We start from the raw sequence: 20,192 nt of genomic DNA, 5'->3' as shown, positions 1-20,192 counted from the left end.
TTAGTTTTTATTGATTTTAGATCTACAGTAATGTTTACCTTGATAAACATTAATGTGAACAAATCCGCGGGCACAGAAACAGTTTTATCTTCAATTTAAAATGAGGTAAACAACAATTATAGACAAATATGTTACTCTACACGTACTTATTAGTACATACAGACATGTGTCCTTGGTATCCTTGGATTTTGAACTCTGTACTTGGTTTTTTTTTAAATATTTTTTATTATTTTTTTTACAAAACCTATGCATTTTCGAGATTGTTTAATCGCAAATTAAACCTTATGACGACTTCTTTTCACTTCAAAAGTTACTAGTTTACCTGTAAAGTATACTAAGTGCTATAGTGTTGTTCTTGGGACCGATGTTGACTTGCGACCGTGTGTGGTCCAATGCCGGACGCTTAGATAAATAAAACAACAGAAATCACAAAAACTGTTAAGCGAAAAGCAACCTTATGTCGAAACGTTAAAGTTCTTAATTTAAGTAGATCAGTTTGACCTGCTAGATTATATTTGGCTAAATAAGACAGTGTTGCCAGTAAAAAACGATGGATAATAGCGAAAGTGTTAGCCGGCCTGGTTTGTTTGTCGTAAACGCGGCAATAAATTAGATTAACTTATTTTTAGAAACGAACTCTCATTTGTGGATATGCTAATTGTTTCAAAATTGCAAGAGGATGCGCAAGAACGGGCTTTACGCCAGACGCTGCGTAGGTGTGGGCCCATTGTATTCTATGACATGTCGACGGATATATGCTATTATGTTTGATGTCCCACAGTTTAATTAGATCATCCAAGAAAAAAATATTTGTAACTGTTGTTTTATCAATAAAGATTTAGTTGTCGAAACAATATTTGTTAAAAGAAAGTATTCTGTTTGGACTGTACGTTCGAAAATATAACACAATAGGTTAAAAATAATACAAGTAAACATAGTACAAGTAAAGTTAGTAATATTTAATTATAAATTTCATATACAAACATAAAACTGACAAACAATACAAACCCCTTATTATTCTTACTACGAGATACCGTTATCTAACATAAAAGTAGGTAATTTTAACAAATATTTAGCAGCATCGTTAACTGTATCTAAAACTTATATTTGTTTTTGACAGTCAAAACTAATAACAAAACTAACCGAGACGAGAGCATAATAAAATCCAAATAACCTTTTAATCTATCAATATGGCGGCCGGCCGCCATTAATAAGCTAATGACAGCTTAGTTTGACAGCTACTTATCGCACCATCTAGCGGGAACAGTTTAATATCAGGCACGTTACTCTACGTCAAAACGTTATGATAGGCGTTCACTTACTCTTTTTGATTTAGTGCCCCTTGCGTTGAGAACTGCATTGATTTATCAATTATTTTAGGCATGCGAGCATGGTATTTAAAGGCACGATCTTACTTCATGTCACTCCGTTTGAATTTAATCATCAATTATAATGTTTGATGCGCATTTCATATTATCTGATATGGATGAGTAATTCTTTAATACATGACGAGTATAAGAGAACTTTATTTTATAAGTAGTATCAAGAGCACGGGATTAATAGGAGGCGAATATGAATGGTGGTGTCGGGCATTGTTTGTAAATGGGGTGCGCCCGCGCAGTAGGGTGCGGTTCTTTATTCGGAAATACAAGTGTGGCCAGTGGTTGATTGTTTTTGTTTGTCATCTTTATCTTTCATTAATTTACAGTTTGAAATTTAGAGGACGTTTTAGGTCGCTCAACGTGTTATAAGGTCTGCTTGGAGTTTCAGTTTTGTAAGAATATCCGTAGAGGAAATAATGTAAATAATACAGATCGATGGATCAGCACCTATGAGGTGATGGAAAAAAGATTGCTTAGTTCTATATAGGCTGAAAGTGAAGGATAACCATTAGGTGACCCACGATGACCTCAAATGGTTATTGTAGGTAGTCAGTGAACATTGGTAGCTCACGACTATTTTTTGATTGTTTTAAATTGATATCAATGCATTTTTTGAATTTCTTATCGTCAATAGAGATTTCTTATTTCACAATAAAAAATACATAAACATTTTTTGACGCTGAAAAAATGGTATCCTTTAAGAGATACTATAAATAGAATCAAAATATTGACTGACACCAGGAACTATACCGCACAACGTCACATCAACAGATCGACAATCGATATTATGATTTATTCATACCATAGGATGCTTATATTATTAAAATACAAAGTCAGTTGACAGATCGGCCATCTTCGATTACGAGTCCTTTTCAATTCTTTTTTTATTTGTTGAATTTAAATAGCCGTGTACATTCAAATGCTATCGGAAAGGGTTCTTATTGATTTTTGTAAAGAATGTTTGTTTTTGATGGTTTAGAGTTTTTGTAGAACACACGAGAAGGCAGTGGATCTGTTTCATGGAGTAGAAGTAAGGGGTACCAAATATTTTAGTAAAAAAGTTATATTAAACATAAAACCTGCTTATATGACTGATCGAATTAATTTCATCACCAGAGGGAGACTTTGTACAAAAGTCGTTTGCTTGGGCACCTCTGTCCTAATTGTGTTTCTACCGTCAAGGTTGTGTTTTGGTTTGAAGGGTGGCAGTCAATTTACAGGGTACAGAGGAATAACACCTGAGTCAACGAAATGGCAACGCTTGGGGGGTAGTATACTCTGTTATGTTCACGGTATTGCTCATGTCTATAGGCGATGGTTACTACTTTCCATCAGGTGGAGCGTCAGTTTGTTTGCCATTTTAAGTTGCATAAAAAAATAGCCGAAACTGGATTTATTTTAATCATATGCTAACAATATTTTATTTGAATTTTAGATCAATATAGATTACCAGATAGAAATATCGTGATATTGTCCTTGTATAAAGCACTATTCACACATTTTCTGATCAGAACTACTGGTCTTTAGGTCTTAGGTTATTCGTCGTCTCGTTCGTATCTTAGGTCGGAGCGTGCTCCAAGATACTGATAACTTAGAACTCTGTAAATAAGTATACCCAAGCAATTTTTTTCCTGTTTCTTATGACCACTGTCGAAAGCTTGATCCGAGCGTGTGAATAGCAATATATTTAACCAAATAATTTTTATAACGATTTGTTTTTATGACCTAAATGGGTACATTTTTGCCGTTACTTTAAGTACACGTGCAAAAAAATATCAAGTTCCGTAGTTTTTGTCGTGAACTGACATAGATCACTCTGGTTATTTATTATTTTAGAGAAGATACCATCACTTTTGTCACAATTTAATGTAATAAACAATATTACTTTTAAATCGTGATAGATGTTTGAGTACATTTACATATTCATTGTAATTTTAATATAAAGTTAGAATTACTATTATATTTATAGATATTTTCTTAATATGACTAATATTTTGTTACAATAGTTTAATATGACAAGTTGTATTAAAATAATTTACATTTACCGTATAGAATACATATGATTGACGCATGCCACAGATGCAACGAATCAATCAAAAATAAAAGAAATAAAATAAAATAAAATTAATAATATTGTATATTTAGGTAATTGTTCTGTTTGTAAAATCATTTGTCTATACATGTATCTAATAGTTAATTTACAATACATTGCTATAATGTTTTCTCCATATATCTTCACTTACTATCATATTTAATAAAAACATGACATCCAGAGACGAGTATTCGATTATAAATTAATCACGTCCGTTTACTGATATGCGACATAACGATAAGTGAGACTCAACACACAGTATGAAGGTACATCTATTAAGGATCGAGAATTGTAGAGTTGTGTCGAGTTGGCCTTTTTGGTATTCGAGTATTTTGGTGTAAATGAAAAATGGATCGGATCTTAACTCGACTTTGAGGACTACGATATGTAGATTAGTGCTTACGTGTACTGCTGCATTCAAGTTATTTATTAGATTGATGAAAATTACTATTAATTAAAATAATAAATAATTTTCAGTAATTAAATAATATATGTATATATATAAAAAATATGCTATACGTCGTGAAAAATAAACACTATATTTAATGTTAAGAAAAAACAAAAAAATTAAAAATATTTCGTATGATAATAGTAATGATAAAAAAGAAGCTGACAAAATATGATAAATACGCAACTAATATTTGAGTAAGTACTCAAAATCTGTAGTACAAAAAAATCCTAATTCTATGTATTGAGTACTCGAATACTTATTAGGTAATCGAGTATTCGAGTCAGGCTAATTTGGCACATCACTAGAATTGATTAATAACCGATACGGTTCTAGATAGATACTCGCCGTGATTTATGTTAACAGAGAATCGAACAGGCCATACTGGGCTTCGTTTTGTTGATGTTAATTTTGACTGATTGTATTATGATTATGTTATGATACGAAGCGAAACGATATCCATTCGACTACATTTCATCATAACACGTTTTAACATCGTTTGTAGTCTTACAATTGGTTAATATCATAATTCATTTGTCCTTTATTGTCCACTAGTGAATGAATGTATAATATTCTGTTGCAAAACATGTAATCTGACAAAGTTGATTTCAATTTCTGCTGATGATTTGAAATGGTATGCTTTGAACGATCAGTTCGAATAGTAGAATTTTATACCCAGTTATCTCAGTTCCGATAGAACTTAAAAAAATATTACTCTTTAATATTTATTTAAAATTGTACCTACTAACTATAACATGACTAAATTTAAAATTTCCGATACTAAAAATAATCGATGGCAGTGGTCCATATAAATTTATTACTATTATCTTACTTCTTATCATTATACCATTTATTACTGTTTACCATCGGACGGGCCGAATGCTTATTTGCCACCTTTGTGGTATAAAAATTATATTAATAAAATTCTATACTTGGAAATATGTTTAAGAAAAAATAAAATAAGGGGTCTTAAGAAGATTAATAGATGCTCAAAAAAATTTTTTTTTATAATTTCAGTTTGTGTCTCTATGTATTACATTTATATTAATAGATAAGAAGGTTTTCTTGTCGTCACTTCACGACCATTTTCTACAATAAGCACCCATGATGTTACAGCTAATATCTACGATTCTCTGTGACCTATCTGTGGTTAGGGCATTAGTTTCCTGGACTAGGTTTACGATCACCGCAGACCCGAGGTAATTAAACAGGCGGTTAAACCAAGGTTTAACTGTATAACAGTCACGCGTCTATTGTAATGTCTCATGTTATGAAATTGACAACATTGTTGTTATAATATAGTTGGCTACATTATATTAACAACTAATCTCAGTAATGTAGGTTTATAGTTGTCATTTTAATTGCTTCTGTGCGGTTATCTTTTTAACCGTCTTCAAAAAAGAGGAGGAACAATTGTATTCTATTTTACTGAGCTAGGTTATTTTATGGAAGTCCATATCACTGGTTGGCTGTGTGATCCCGGCATAGAATAAGCCATCCCTTCCTTTTTCCGAGGGTGTCGTAAGAGGCGACTAAGGGAACTTAATGGTCGAGGGATGAGCAGCAGCGTTCTTTTTAAAAGATCTTTAAAAGCCTAACTGCAGTTGTCAACCCGCCTGCCAAGCGTGGCAAGTATTGGCAAAACTCTCTTTATTAGGAAGGATTATGATCAGGGGTCGTCAGTTAGTGGCTGAAATCATGAAATAATATCACGATGGTTTCCAGAAGGAATCGCGCGGAGGTCGACCTGAAATGGTGTATTGCTAGCAATAGGTCAGTTAAAACCCATTACTAACAATCCCTTCCCCACCTACAGTACAATTGTCTCATAAATAAAATTTCATTATCAATTGTGAGTTTTAGATTGTTCATATTAAGTACATTTACTTAAAAGTCGTATCAGGGAAACATTTGATGTTATCATTAGATGTGTAGCACGCGTTTCAATATGTACTCGTTTGTCCGTCTCTTTGTACGCACTCACACCTACATAGTTCGTGAGATCATAACTAGAGAACGAATTAACAGATTGTGACATAGTAGATCATTCTCATAATCACCATATTTTTGTATACTACTGAGAAATACAAACATGTTGATGGCCCACCTGATGGAAAGCATGGAAAACACCATAGACATGCCTTACACGGCGCGTCTAATGCATCGCCACTCCTGAGAATTGGTAATTGTCCGTTTCATAACAGAAAATATTTTGAGACTTAATGCTTTATGATCGAACTCTGTAATTAATGTAACTATTAGAATTCAAATGTTATGGGGTTGCATTAAGTTTATGGTAAATTTCCTATAGTGTTTTAAGGCTTCATGTTCTGTATTATTTTCTGTATATAAGTTATTATATATGATTACATTATATGTTAACATTACTTTAAGAATATGCTAACATATATGTATTAAGTATGAAATATTGCCATTTAATGACTCAGCCTTTGCTGTTTAACCTTTTGACCCTCTTCCATAAAATTATGAATAAACAAAATAGATTTAAGGAATAGGTATCTAAATTTATCATGAAGTATTAACTATAGTTTGCGGATTTGCTTGCGTGGATTAGAATAAAAGTAACTATGTATTAAGATGGTGCGTTTGTAAGAAACAAACATATATTTTTGTCATTGATATTTTTTTTAATGGACGATAATGGAATGGTAATCACGCCTGCGCCAACGGTATGCGCTGACGGGGTACCAATGATAGACAAGAATTAATAAGGTAGGTCAGTTAGTCTATCATGATGAATACACCTGGAATTCAGCACGATGGTTTCCAGGGGGTACCACGGGGAGGTCGACCTGGTTGGGTATATTGCTAGCAATTGGGTCCTTAGTTTTCATTACTAACAATCCCTCCCTCTCCTGTCATTGATATTATAAAATAATTTATCTAAGATTTTCGTAAATATTACTGTCTTCACATATTGAATTTCACCTTCTCGACTTATGTCGGCTTAAAAACATACCCCGTCCTGTTACCCACAGGAAAAAAGGTACGTATGCCCCAGTTTTATTTTTATGTCCGTCTTCTACCTCGCCTTCTCTTTAGAGTGTATACTGAATTTGTGAGTGATTGTGTGTTTGATGTATGAATTGTGTTGGATGAATCTGGTGTGTTTGTTGAGTGTTGTGTGTTAGTTGCCTGTTGGATGGTTGGTGACCGGTGTGTGTCTTGAGTGTGATGATTTTGTGTATTTTGTACAAATACGATATCTCCCAATACTTTGCTGAGTATGGTTGATGTGTGAATGGCTGCTTGTTTTTGCAAGATTGTGATGTCAATTTTGGCATTTAGCTTATTTATGTAGTAGTTCATATATTGATAATATAATATTTATTATTATATTATTAGGATTCATTATAAGAATATATACAAACATATTTGACACGTTTGTATCCCATTATATAAGAATATTATTTAGGTAATTTATCTCCAAGTTAATATGTAAGAATTTTATATAACTACTCATTGTATGCTTTAACAGGCTATCTTTCTACGAAACATTCAAATTGTTGTATGTAGTTTATTAAAAAAAAAATACTGAGATATTGTTGTATTTTAAATAAAAATTATGTTTAACAAACGTAACCGTTATTGGATTTACCTAAAGACTTACATGTTTTTAACAAAGGAAATGACATAAGTCGGACATATTTTATTCAAATACTAAGAAAATCACATCCGTTTGGCGCCTCTATTGATCGGATATTTCACAGTCAATAGTAAAGACATTTTCTAGGATCGATACTTGCTGTAAACACGATGTGACATTTGAAATTAAACTTTATAATTAACTGCTTATAAAGTTTAATTTCGACATGGTAATGAGGTACTTTATATCTGAAAGGACAATATTGGTAAGTTTCATGTTTTAAATTCGATTCTATGAGTACACTATTGACAAGTTAGTTATTTTTATTTACATATTAGGTAGTTGACTGATTGGTTATATTTGTTAATTGACTTGAAAAGGAGGTTTTCCATTCGTGTGTAGTGTATTCGTATTCAAGACAATATTCTTTATTATTTAAAAAAAAAAATTATAAGGTACCAATACAGTGTTTATTATATTTATATAAGTAATGATAATAATTTAAAAAAAAATATAAAATACGGAATTTAAATAATTCATACATATGTATAGCGAATCAGTAACGTATTTTTTTTCTTCTTCTTTGGCTTCGGCTTTTTAGGGTAGCCATTAGCCATCTTCTGTAACGTATTTATAAGGACGATTTCCACCAAAGAGTTTGCATTGGATTCGATTTTATAATCTTAAACGATATTAAATTGTGTACACAGTATTTTAGGTTTATATTACCAACCGCGCCCTGCAGCTTGACCGCGGGCGTCTTCCGGAATACGTGATCGTAACCGAAAGTATACTGCGACGCGCGATAGGCTCTTTTCGCCTGTCATCGTATCAGATTGGATTTCGATCGAATCGGATCGGACCTTTCAGCTCTTCGGACTGCTCATTTTTCTTTCCTCATCTGTGTTTAATGATTATTTTCTACTTTTTCTAATGCAATAGTTAACAATACTATGTTGACTTCAAACATTTTAAAAAATTAGAATACGTCAACACTGTAGAAATGAAACTGAGTAGGCGCAGAAACGTATACGGTCGCAAACAACATTATGCTGGACGCGTATATTTTCCAATCCGATTCGATGCTAACTATAATATTTATAGAAAATCATTCCTAATACGGCAATAGTGGCCAGTAATAAAACCGAACTCAATATTTATAAAAGATTGCACATATGAATAAACAATTGTTCAGGATTGAGGAAATTGACATTGCAAGTTTGTTTTCCTTGTCAAGGATGGAATAATGTATGACGTAGCTATGGCTTATAAGCGAATTTTCTCTTAAAACGATGATTCATTTCAAACAAGAGATCACAAAGGCTCTCTCGTGATGATGGTTGTTTGTCGATTTACGGAACATGTAAATAAAATTAATAAAGAATGTGGAGTTTACTTTTAAAATGTATCATGCAGTTCCTTTTCAAGTTTTTTGCTTTTTAATATGAAAATATAATGTATTTATGTTGAGAAAAAGGATCATTTTTACAATTTTTATCTGGGTTTTATTTAATGGATGTATTGGAATGGATTCCTAATTTATATTACTTATAATTTTTTATATGTCATGATTTTTTTAGAATCGAATACGTAATTTGTAAAAAATAATTTAGTTTATTATTATACATATCTCGAAATAATTGGATATGTTGTAATAACATTAAACACAACAAAAATTAAGCATTACGTGATATAATGCGTCTGCAATACATAACATTGTGCAAATGGTGAACAATTGGACAAATCGTACTTGACTGCGTTCTGTTCATATATTATATATTTTGAGCCGCACTAGTTTGTACAACCACTTAACGCACCTCGTTCAATTCGTCAACGACACGTTACATTTTAAAAGTTTCTTCGAAGTATCACCCGTACGGCGGCCGCGCCTACACACGGCACGCTATAAAAGCGATCGATTATTACCTATTTGTGTAAAAAGCGGAAGGAATAAGGCGGGCATAAGGTGTGTTATAAGCACGAGCCGCGTCCGACTCTGTCCCTCGTGAGAAATGTCAATATTTGACGGTTAAGTCGCGTTGCTACGCTTCGAAATTGTCTCAACGATTTCGATATTTTCCAATCACAAATATTATCTCAATATCTGACAGCATTCGATTCTTGCTCCGGCTATTAATTGCCCATCGTCGGCTGCCTTACATCATTCCGTGATGTCTCCGTAAACATCGATTCATTATCTCAATCGCAATGTAAAAGAACTCGTTTTTATTTGCGCTTTCTACGCATAAATAAATATGTATAAAGGTGTATTACCTGAGAATCTGGCACGCGTCAATCAAACGGAACGTATATGAAAACCCAACGATTTGTCACTCCGCCATTTTGAGTCATTCACAATAAGAGACGCCATTTTGGTGACAATAATTAACAGATAGGCATCTTCGTCCAACAGCTTTCTAGTTTTTGTTTTCTAAAATAATTATCATCACAATAAGCGACACGATCTCTTTTTACTTACCGCTGTTGCGGTATTTTGAATAAAATTAAGCGACCAAATGATTTTCATATTCAATAGCGTCAGTACGGTTGAAATTAGTATCTATAAGAATTTGGTGGAACGAATGTATTATTAGGGTGGAAACTAAAATTACAAGTATGTTGCAAGTTTGTATTTTAATTATCATTGTATTCTGTTTAAATTCAGAAGTCTTGATGTCTATTATATCCTTAGTAAATATTGCTGAAAATATTTCAAATTTCGTATTGAAGGCGTTAAACAGCTGGTGTGCGTGTTTATTGCAGCGCGGCGCCGGCCGCGTCCACCGGCATGACATGTGTGTACTCGGCGTGTCGGCGTCACGCCGTCAATGGGTCAGGTTATTTACCTCTTCTTATCACCTTTTGTTTTGCTCAAATACTTGGCTCATTTTAACACCAGTTATAGCTTCCTGACATACCAGTGCCACTAGTAGTCATTTGTTTCCATTGTCTACTAGTGTCTGATTGTTACTGCGCCGAGTCCATTAACAATTGCTTCAATTTATAGGAATGCATATTGACAAGTAAAATAAATGGAGAGAAGTAAAAAAACTTAAAGAACTTTTATTTACATAAGATATCGGTGTAGATCGAACAGTGAAATAGAAGTCGGAGTTATTGGATGGGCCAACAATAAAAGCATTGGAGGCCGATCGGCGATACAGGTCCTTGTGTCCACATTAGCATCTCGAGGCAGGAGTGTGTGCAAACAGCGAGGGTCATCTGATGAAATGTTCAAAGGCTTTTAGTTCCCGAGAATTATTAAATGAAGCCCCAGGATCGTAATGTAAACACAGTATGTTTGTCGAGGCAAGAACCTGTTGCTTTGTCGATGGTTTGATGCGTGTTTCGACTTATTGGCGGTTATTTTACGTGTGCTAATGTTAATGTTACTGCCGCAGAAAGCCGGCAACATTGTGACAAGCTTCAGAACTATTCGTCACAGAGATGTATCGTCTTTGTACCCTTTGATTGCCGCATTTGATGACTACTTTTGTTCGGTATTGATTCATTCAATTTATAGTGCAGAAACAAACTTGGCGAGAAGATAATGGTAAAAAGGAATAGTACAAGCTAAATTTAAGCGATTTGCTGAATACAAAAGTACAAGTTTACATTACTATTATTTAGCCTTAAAGCAACTATCTTGTATAATCAACAATTCCTTTAGAATATTACGCAAATGACACAACAGATTTCCCTTCGACGTCAACAATACATTGCACAAATTATGTTGCAATAAGCTCTTTGAAACACAGATATGTGTTCATATCTAAGTAAATACATCGGTTGGTGTTTAGATAAATAAGCAGTGGGCAGGTAGCTGGCATCCCGGGCGCTAACTTTGCTAATGTGTGGACAAAGTTCCTCGTGACGGGTCCCGCTAATAAATGTTCCAGGGAGTGTGTGTCATGCGAACATTTCTATAGACGCGATGGGATGTACTAATTTTTGTTCTTTGTCTGTAGTTCTTATATTTATGTTTATATAGGAATAATTAGCTACGTTTTTATACTAATACGCAGCTAAAGACAGTAATATGATTTTTAAAATTAAATTTATATTAAGAGTATCTGTATAGCTTCTGAATTTCATATTAACAAGAGATATATTTTTCTTTATTATCTCACCACTATTTTTGTCTACCTTTAGCTCTTTTTCCAGATTTTGTCAGACGGTGAGGTTCTACTGCATTTATCTGTTATGTTATATTAAAAATCTAGCTATATATAAATAAGCATAAGCTACAATAAGTAATTATTTATATTTGGTGAGTAGGTATAATTTAATGTACCTATGTCATGTAGTTCAGTATAATTTTTATTATAACAATAAAAAATCTGAATAAATGATATTCTAATATGATTTATGATTTCTATTCAGTCCTCAATGTTTTCACTTTGCAATTTCACACCGAAGATATCTCCATTGGCATTAACAACTTAATGTTCAATATTTTATTACCGTTCGTATTTGCTTTGCATACCAAACAACTTGAGCTTACACGACATCTTTCATTACAAGTTTCTATTTGATTTCGCCTCATAAAACATACTTGCATGGACACGATTATGATTTCTATTACAAATATCACATTGTACAAGTTTCAATCGTTTTTATAGGGCACTTGCCATTATATCTTATTAACATATTCTTAATGGGTTTCCGATCTCAATTTTGTATATTAAAATATCTATTATTTCGAATTTGTACTTTCATTTTTGCATCGATCTTTTAAAGTCATATCGATCTAAACATCGATACAAAAATAAACAGATTTAGAATAATCTATTATCTCAGTGTAAATATGCGTTTACCTCTATGTTTTTTCTTTAAAAAATAATCAGGCAATAATCATATGAAAACGAGATAAATTTTCCTGATATCGATTTTTAACGTCGACTTTTTTCGACAGTGTCTGTCTTCGGTCTGAAGTCGATCCGTGACTTCAGACACGAAGTCACGGGTCAACTTTAGACCGAAGACAGACTAAAGACAGTATAAATCTAAAACATCGAAATTTTTGCCCATGAGCGGAATTTATTTGTATTTTCTTCTGTAGCTTATAGTACAATTATTGTGTACAATACATATGTCCAATGTAGTATAAACTTCTATAATTTTTTTATTATCAATTTATCGATATTATAAAATTATATTGTCCGAAATAAACCTCGTTTTTATCCTATTTGAGATTATTTCCCTTTGTAGCTCGCCTTTATAAAAGGCGTTAATTAACAGTGTGTCCTCCTACTTACTTAGTACAGACTCGGGATTCTTCTGAGAACGGCATCAAGTTCATTTCTTGTTTGGTTAAAAAATAAGCGAGTCTGCTGTTTAATGGTTTCGAATCGATGGATGCATTCTTACACTTTTCCTTTCATTGATAGGTTGATGTTTAAAATTGTATCAATTTCATTTTTAAAAACAACTGTTCCGACTTATCTGTCAATCAGTAAAAATGCTGGGTGTATTGAAAATGTTGAATACAAGTATATAATATTTACCAGAGGGAGACTTTGTGCAAAAGTCGATTGTTTGGGTACCTCTGTCCCATTCGTGTTTCAACCGTGAAGCAGTTGTGTTTGCATGGCTGTATTTCGGTTTGAAGGGTGGGATATGGCGTGAATTTACTGGGTACAAAGGAATAAGACCTGAGTCCTCAGGAATGGCAACGCATGAGGGGTATAATGGGCGAAACAGTATATTCTGTTATGTTCATGGTACTGCTCATGTCTATAGGCAACGGTTACCACTTTCCATCAGGTGGGCCGTCAGCTTGTTTGCCATTCTAAGTTGTATAAAAAAAATAGGATTTATATATTAAAGTTCACTAAGTACCAATTGAAAGGTTAAGTATAAACAGCGCCTATTCGTAAATAAAGTTTTACTAAAACTGTCTATTAAAATTTTGAAGACAAATTAAATTGAGACTTAAGTATACATTAAAGTCCACAATTTCTTTTAAATATTTTTGGAAAAGAATGAATACTGCAGAATTTCTAACTTATGATCAACAGATTTTTTACGCATGTTTTACATTCAAATTATAATTTCTCTTTGAGTATTGCAATAATGTTTAATGTTCCCATTACACGATAATGAAAGTTCAGTATGTCAAGTGCGACACCTCAATCGATCCACCTTGTTTGCAATAGTCATCGTATAGTACGAAATCAATGGTCATCCTTACTAACATTATAGATGTGAAAGTGAGTTTGTTTGTAATCTCTTGCCAATTTAAGGTCTCAATCAATTCTAGTTTTTAGCATTATTCCTAGTGTTTTATGGTAAAATTGCATATGGTATCGAGAGGGGTTATAGATAAACTACGATGATGATGAAGATGAAAACAGATCAGTTAACCCATCTTGACGAATTCAACTAGAATTAACCACGATGGTTTCCAAGGGGAATCCTGTGGAAGTGCACCTGATAGAGTACATTGCTAGTAATGGGACTATTTGACCTCATAATCCCTTTCCCCCTAGGGAACTTAATGGTCGAGCCCTTTTTAAAACAATACGAAAAGCCTAATTGCCTAGTTGCCAACGTGCCTGCCAAGCGTGGCAACTACTGGCAAAACCACTCTTACGAGGGAGGCTCATGTATAGCAGTAGATAGGTAACGGCTGATATGATGATGAACATTTCAATCCTCAATACCTTGTAATTTTACTGCCATACCAGTATTACCATATAGCTGTACTGCTTTAATAGTGAAACTTCATCTGTTTATTGACATACCCAATATGAGGAATACCACGTACCTTTTCATCGACCCACTAAACATTTTACAGTTATTATTATATTATACAATCACGAGAGAGATTTCCACAAAGCGCACCCGTGTGTCGGATTCTATTTATTTTGGCATTAACACAACTTGTGCTAACTCTATCCTACTTAACGATCAGTTGAACTGTTGGTTTTTACAGTTCGTCACATGATAATAATATAATAACATTTATGTGAGTATTTGTTTACTAAGGCGGATGAATTTGGTGTATCTACGTATGACGTTGAGGTGGACGAACTCGGTGAAACATTAAATGGTTCATTTTATTGATATAACGTTTAAATGAAATTGCGGTCACCTTAAAAGAAATAAAAGATTGAAGGAATCCAGTAGCAGGCTGCAACCATGAGAAAATCAAGTTGAATAAGCAAGTAACCAGAGACGGCTGCTATTATAATGGGGGTTCTGTAGGAAAATTAACTGGCTCTTTAGTTTTATTATATTTATTTATTATTGTCTAAAGTATAATGATAAAAAATATTTTTTGTTAAAAATGTGTATTTATTACATACTATAAATGAATGAATTAATTTTATTATTGACTACATAACAAAAAAATATTTTGGTACAAAATGCGGACTTAATGCCATATAGCATTTTGTCCTAATCAACTTTTGTCAAAACAGAAAAGTAATTATGCGATGAAAAAAATTGAAAATTGTTTTAGATAAACAGTTTTCATATCAGTCTTTAACTGTCCGTTGCTGAACATAAACCTCCCCGCTTGGAGGGTTTTGCCAGTAGTTGCCATGCTTGGCAGGTCGATTGACAACCGCTGTTAGGCTTTTGAGATATTTTAAGAGGGATGCTGCTGCCTTACACTCGCCCTCCCTTAGTCGCCTCTTACGATATTTACGGGAAAGGAAGGGGTGGCCTATTCTATGGCGGGATTACATGGCTAAATAAATAGTTACATACTATTAATAATAATGATAACCTATTTATTATTTTTATATAAATAAGAAATTTGTGCACATTTAGAATAGAAAGTGTTGTTTTGCTTAGGTGAATTGCTTACTACAACCAAGTTCATCGATGTATTTATTATATCGTTAATGTAGATACCTATCAATTTTGTTTAAATCTTTTCGAGTTGACACAGCCACTAAGAGACTTTGACATTCGATTGATTGATTAATTCTATTCGTGGAACCCTGAAACCGTGGCGTTCGAGGCTTGCGTGCCGCTCGGAGTCGAACGTTTATCCGAACGAAACATTTCACCGATAATAACTCCACACAATATAATAATGCGAATAATAAATAAAAATAATGGAAATAAAATAATAATTTAATGTCGTAATTGAGGGCTGCGGGCGGCGGCGGCGCAAAATGCACTCATTTCGAGCAACGGTTTGATTGCCGCCTGCCCTCGCCATGTTTTGTTATAACATATATCGATTCTGATACGACGAAGCATAAGTAGTTTTGTGACTGTTTTTTCAGGTGGCAAAATTAGTAAGAATTTAAAAATGATTATTAATATTTTAATTTTATAAATTTGCTAAATAGGTATATGTGTAACATAACTTTGTGTAACATAAATGTGAATTTAAGTTTCTTTACTTCTTACATATTGTTGCTTTAAAAACTTCATTCGTCGTTATGAAATTTAGCATATTAACTATATGGGGTAGAGAACGAGTTAGACTAAATACTTTTTGTCCCAGTCTATCAATATCATATAACTTAAAATTATTTTTCACAAAAACCAAAAACTGACTTCAATTTTAGATAAAATTATTGTTTTGATTTCAAAATTGAACTACGAAACCGATTTTGATGAAATTTCTAGAGAACATATAAGAAAGTATATCGTTTGAGTTAAAAAAAAAACAATTGGGGTTATAACTGATGGTGATGATATAAGGGTTATAAGTGATGGATGATAAGGCAACAAACAAAAAAAAATATATATAATTGAATTTAGAATCTCCTTATTTTTGAAGTTAGTTGAAAATATACACCTTTCGAGCAGGCCACGAGTGGATTGATTGCCAGCTGGCCTTGCCGCGTATTCTTATAACTTATATTGATTCCAATGGTACGCAGTATAAGCTTTGCAGACGGATTTTCCACGTAATTAATGCAATTGAAAATATTTATCACAGAGCTTTGAAAGAACAGATTCTTCAAATATTGCCAGTTTAATTGAGGACATTTTTATATCATTATTAATTTAAATATCAACTTTTTTTTTTATCTTTACTAGTATTTTAAATATGAAAGTGACTATTTGTTTTGTAGCTCTTGGTGTAATGCCTTTTTTAAATGGATTGAAATTGACAGTTTTTGTTATAAAACATAAATTCTATAATTGAAACTGTCAAATAGTATTTTCAATCATTCTCACGAAAAATGTAATTACGAGTACATATATACGAAATTTGATGGTCGATGTGCAATGATAGATCAACCCGGATAATTTATGATTCTTTTTATTTATTTTTTTTGTATATTTTCAGTTAGATATTTTTTTCTCATCTGAGCTGTTAATTACAATATTGCACATACCATCACCAGAATACAAATCTGTTAAGCGTTATTTAAGATTTCCTCTATGCATGAGCAAAATAGAACAGTAATACTAATTAATAGCTCAATAACAAATACAATGTAATCTTCCGTAATTAGTTCCGGCCAAAATTATTTACCTTCGATTAGCGTATAATGTAAAATTGTTTATTATGTTTGCACAAAATAAACATAATTTACTTTGTGGTTTAGAAATGATTTTGTAACCTATACACTGCCTGAGGATTGTAATTATTTTATTGAACATATACACAAATAAGTACGTGGATACTTCGTATTTTAAATGCCTATGTTGCGAACAGATGGCGTAACTGACGAAAATAATGCCTGAAGACATAATTATCGATAATCTTTGATTGTAAGTGACATTGAATGTATTTCTTGTATTCTATTTATTCATTTAGATAAATTGCTTCCATACAAAACTAAATAAATTTATTCGGACGCTAATGAATGTGTAAAGCTCTTTTCATGGAATAGACACTTAATTATTGATTATCGATTACTTAAGGTGATTTTTATAAGTGAAAGGATAATTAACAGTAATAAAGTGACGGGAGTTGCCAATCTTGATGAATACCTGATCCACGTAGGTGTACACGTATTAATATTTTCATATTCTTTAATATTTCTTTTCTTAATTTTAAATTATTCTATTTTATTATTAATATAATACATGCAAAAGTTTGTAATGTTAGATGGAAGGATGGATGGATGGATGGATGTATGGATGTATGTAATTCTTTCGCGTAAAAATTACTAGACAGATTTTAATGAAATTGGTATGCGTTTAGTTTATATCCTAACTTAGCATATATAATACTTTATATACTGATTCACGCGAGCAAAGCCCCAAGAAAATCGGTGTATCACAAATTAATAATGTATATTTAATACTTTTGTAAGTATGTATATGTATATATATATATATATATATATATATATATATATATATATATATATATATATATATATATATATATATATATATATATATATATATATATATATATATATATATATATATATATATATAATAGTATATAAGTGTATATAATGAGTAGTATTTTACATTATTACATGTATCATATCTCTACATTAAGAAATAATAGAATTTCATCGTGCCTCCGATCAAACTTTTTATAAATACTCCTCTCCATTCAAAGGTTGCCTGGAAGAGATCGTTTTTAGCGATAAGGTCGCCCATTGTTTTCTCAGTGTAGTTTACTACTGTAATCTTTTGGAGGAAACAATCAAGAGCATATATCTATCTATCTTATTAGGACTTCATCTTCGCGAGATATAGATTGATTGTGTTAAAAGCTTTGGTCTAATCGTCCCGTTTTGTTTCAGTCTGCACGCTCCGAAGGCGAATCATCAGGGGAGCAATCTTGCGAAAGTTCAGACGAAGGGGTCGGCCGCGACGCGCCAGTAAACCACCAGGGACTTCAGCCCCACCAACAGCATCAGCATCAAATGCACCAGTCGCATACCGTGTCACACACTCCACACCAGCCGTTCCAGCAGCATAATCTGAACCACCACGCGACTGTCAGTCATCAGCCGATGAACAGCCATCAAATGAATCACAATCAGAGGAATTCGCCGAGGCCGCATGAAAGGGAATTGAAAGTAAGTTACTTTAATAGATAAAAATACCACGTTGACGACATGTTCGTTCACGCTAATCCGAAACCGTTTATCCGATTTTAATGAAAATTTATAATTATATTCTTGCTTTAGTTATTGTTTTTCGTCTTTGTATGAAAAATATGGACTTTTGGAAAATATGGAGTTAGTGGTTGATAGCAAAACGCCGTGTGTCAGTTGTATCTAAATTATTAATGTATTAGACAGTTCAAAACTAAATTTTTTTGTGCACACATTGTTAATATATATGTAATAATCTTTATCCATTTTTGAAGGGAACAATAAAGAGTTTTTCATACATTTGTTCATTCATACGTTACTATATATAATTTTTTTTTATATCATTGAGGTGGCAAACAAGCATACGGTACCCGATGGTAAGCGTTTACTGTAGCCTATGAAACCTTGGAACATCAGAGCATTCCATTTTTTTATGGGTGAAAATGGAATAGTAACCCCGCTCGCGCTATCGGTATACACCGACGAGGCACCAGTGGAAGATGATGGGTGAGAATGAATGCAGTTCAGTTGGCCCACCATGATAAAGTCAACAAGAATTAACCATGATGGTTTCTAGGGGGAACCGCGTGGAAGTCGACCTGAGAGGGTATATGGGGCTATTAGACCTCATTAATAACAAACCCTTTCTCCCCAGAGCATTACATTACACGCGCATTGCCGATCCTGAAGAGATCTTTTCATCTCTTTTTTGAAAATTTTTCTTACTTTTGTAGTATTATGGAATATATTAATATCCCACGAACACTCAGGTTGTGGAATAAGCTCCCTGCCGAGGTTTTCCCAAGAGACTACAGCATGGGATTCTTTAAAAGGGGGGGTAAAGAGGTTTTTTCAGGGTCGGCAACGCGCGCGTAATACCTCTAGTATTGCAGGCGTTCATATCCTACAGGAACCGCTTACCATCAGGTGGACCTTGATTGCCACCTCAGTGGTATACAAAAAAACGTGTATCTATAAGGGTCTGTAGGGCTTTCGATGTTTTACTGATATACTGAAATAAGAACATCTTTATGTTAGGTCCGAGATGACTTCGAGTCCCTCAAGTCATCGCTGCACCCACATCTCTCCTCACTGGCTTCACTAGCCCAGGGTGCGCCTCTGTCGACTCCCAGCAGCGTGTTTGCACTCGCTGGCGGTGGAGCCACAGGGAGTTTCCCTTATGCGCCACCGGCTTTCCTCGCCCCTGCTCCTCCCCCACCGGCACAGCCAGCAGGATCAGCGTCATCTTCTTCATCAGAAGGCAGTGCAGCTGGTTGGAGCTTTGAGGAGCAGTACAAGCAGGTCCGTCAGGTAAGTTCGTACTGAATTATGTAAATAATTGTACCGTAGTGGTTACGATCGATATTGAAATTGTAACATTTCTCACTTTAGAATTGCAACATATTTATGTTCTTTTATTTTTTACTAGCTTTCTGCCCGCTACTTCGTACGCTTAGTTTAAGAATTAAAAAAACAAATGGCGTAGGCCACTTCTAGATAGCATATTAAGGTGAAATGTAGATCAGGTTTTAAGGAAAACTAAAAAAATATTGTTTTAGTCTCTACTGGCATTATTCAGACCCCTCATATATTTTTTTCTTAAATATTTCTCATGTACAAACATCGTTTAGATATAATTTTATTATGCCTATTAGTAAGATAAGAAGTAAGACATTGTATA

General features: G+C 33.3%; 1 protein-coding gene across 2 annotated transcripts in view; it reads left to right on the top strand.

The window, feature by feature from the left end:
* Positions 1-20,192, top strand: part of LOC113521722 (protein dead ringer) — a 170,441-nt gene that overhangs the window by 39,844 nt on the left and 110,405 nt on the right. For both annotated transcript variants that reach the window (XM_026907358.3, XM_052899793.1), the window contains exons 3-4: positions 18,215-18,493; positions 19,550-19,822. In XM_026907358.3, the coding sequence (XP_026763159.2) occupies positions 18,215-18,493; positions 19,550-19,822 (552 nt within the window). The remainder of the gene's footprint in view (positions 1-18,214; positions 18,494-19,549; positions 19,823-20,192) is intronic.

Source organism: Galleria mellonella, unplaced genomic scaffold, assembly GCF_026898425.1.
Source record: "Galleria mellonella isolate WM207_F2 unplaced genomic scaffold, CSIRO_AGI_GalMel_v1 utg63, whole genome shotgun sequence".
Classification (NCBI taxonomy): domain Eukaryota; kingdom Metazoa; phylum Arthropoda; class Insecta; order Lepidoptera; family Pyralidae; genus Galleria; species Galleria mellonella.
Note: the sequence above shows the minus strand (reverse complement) of the source record. Positions and strands in the feature narration are given on the sequence as shown.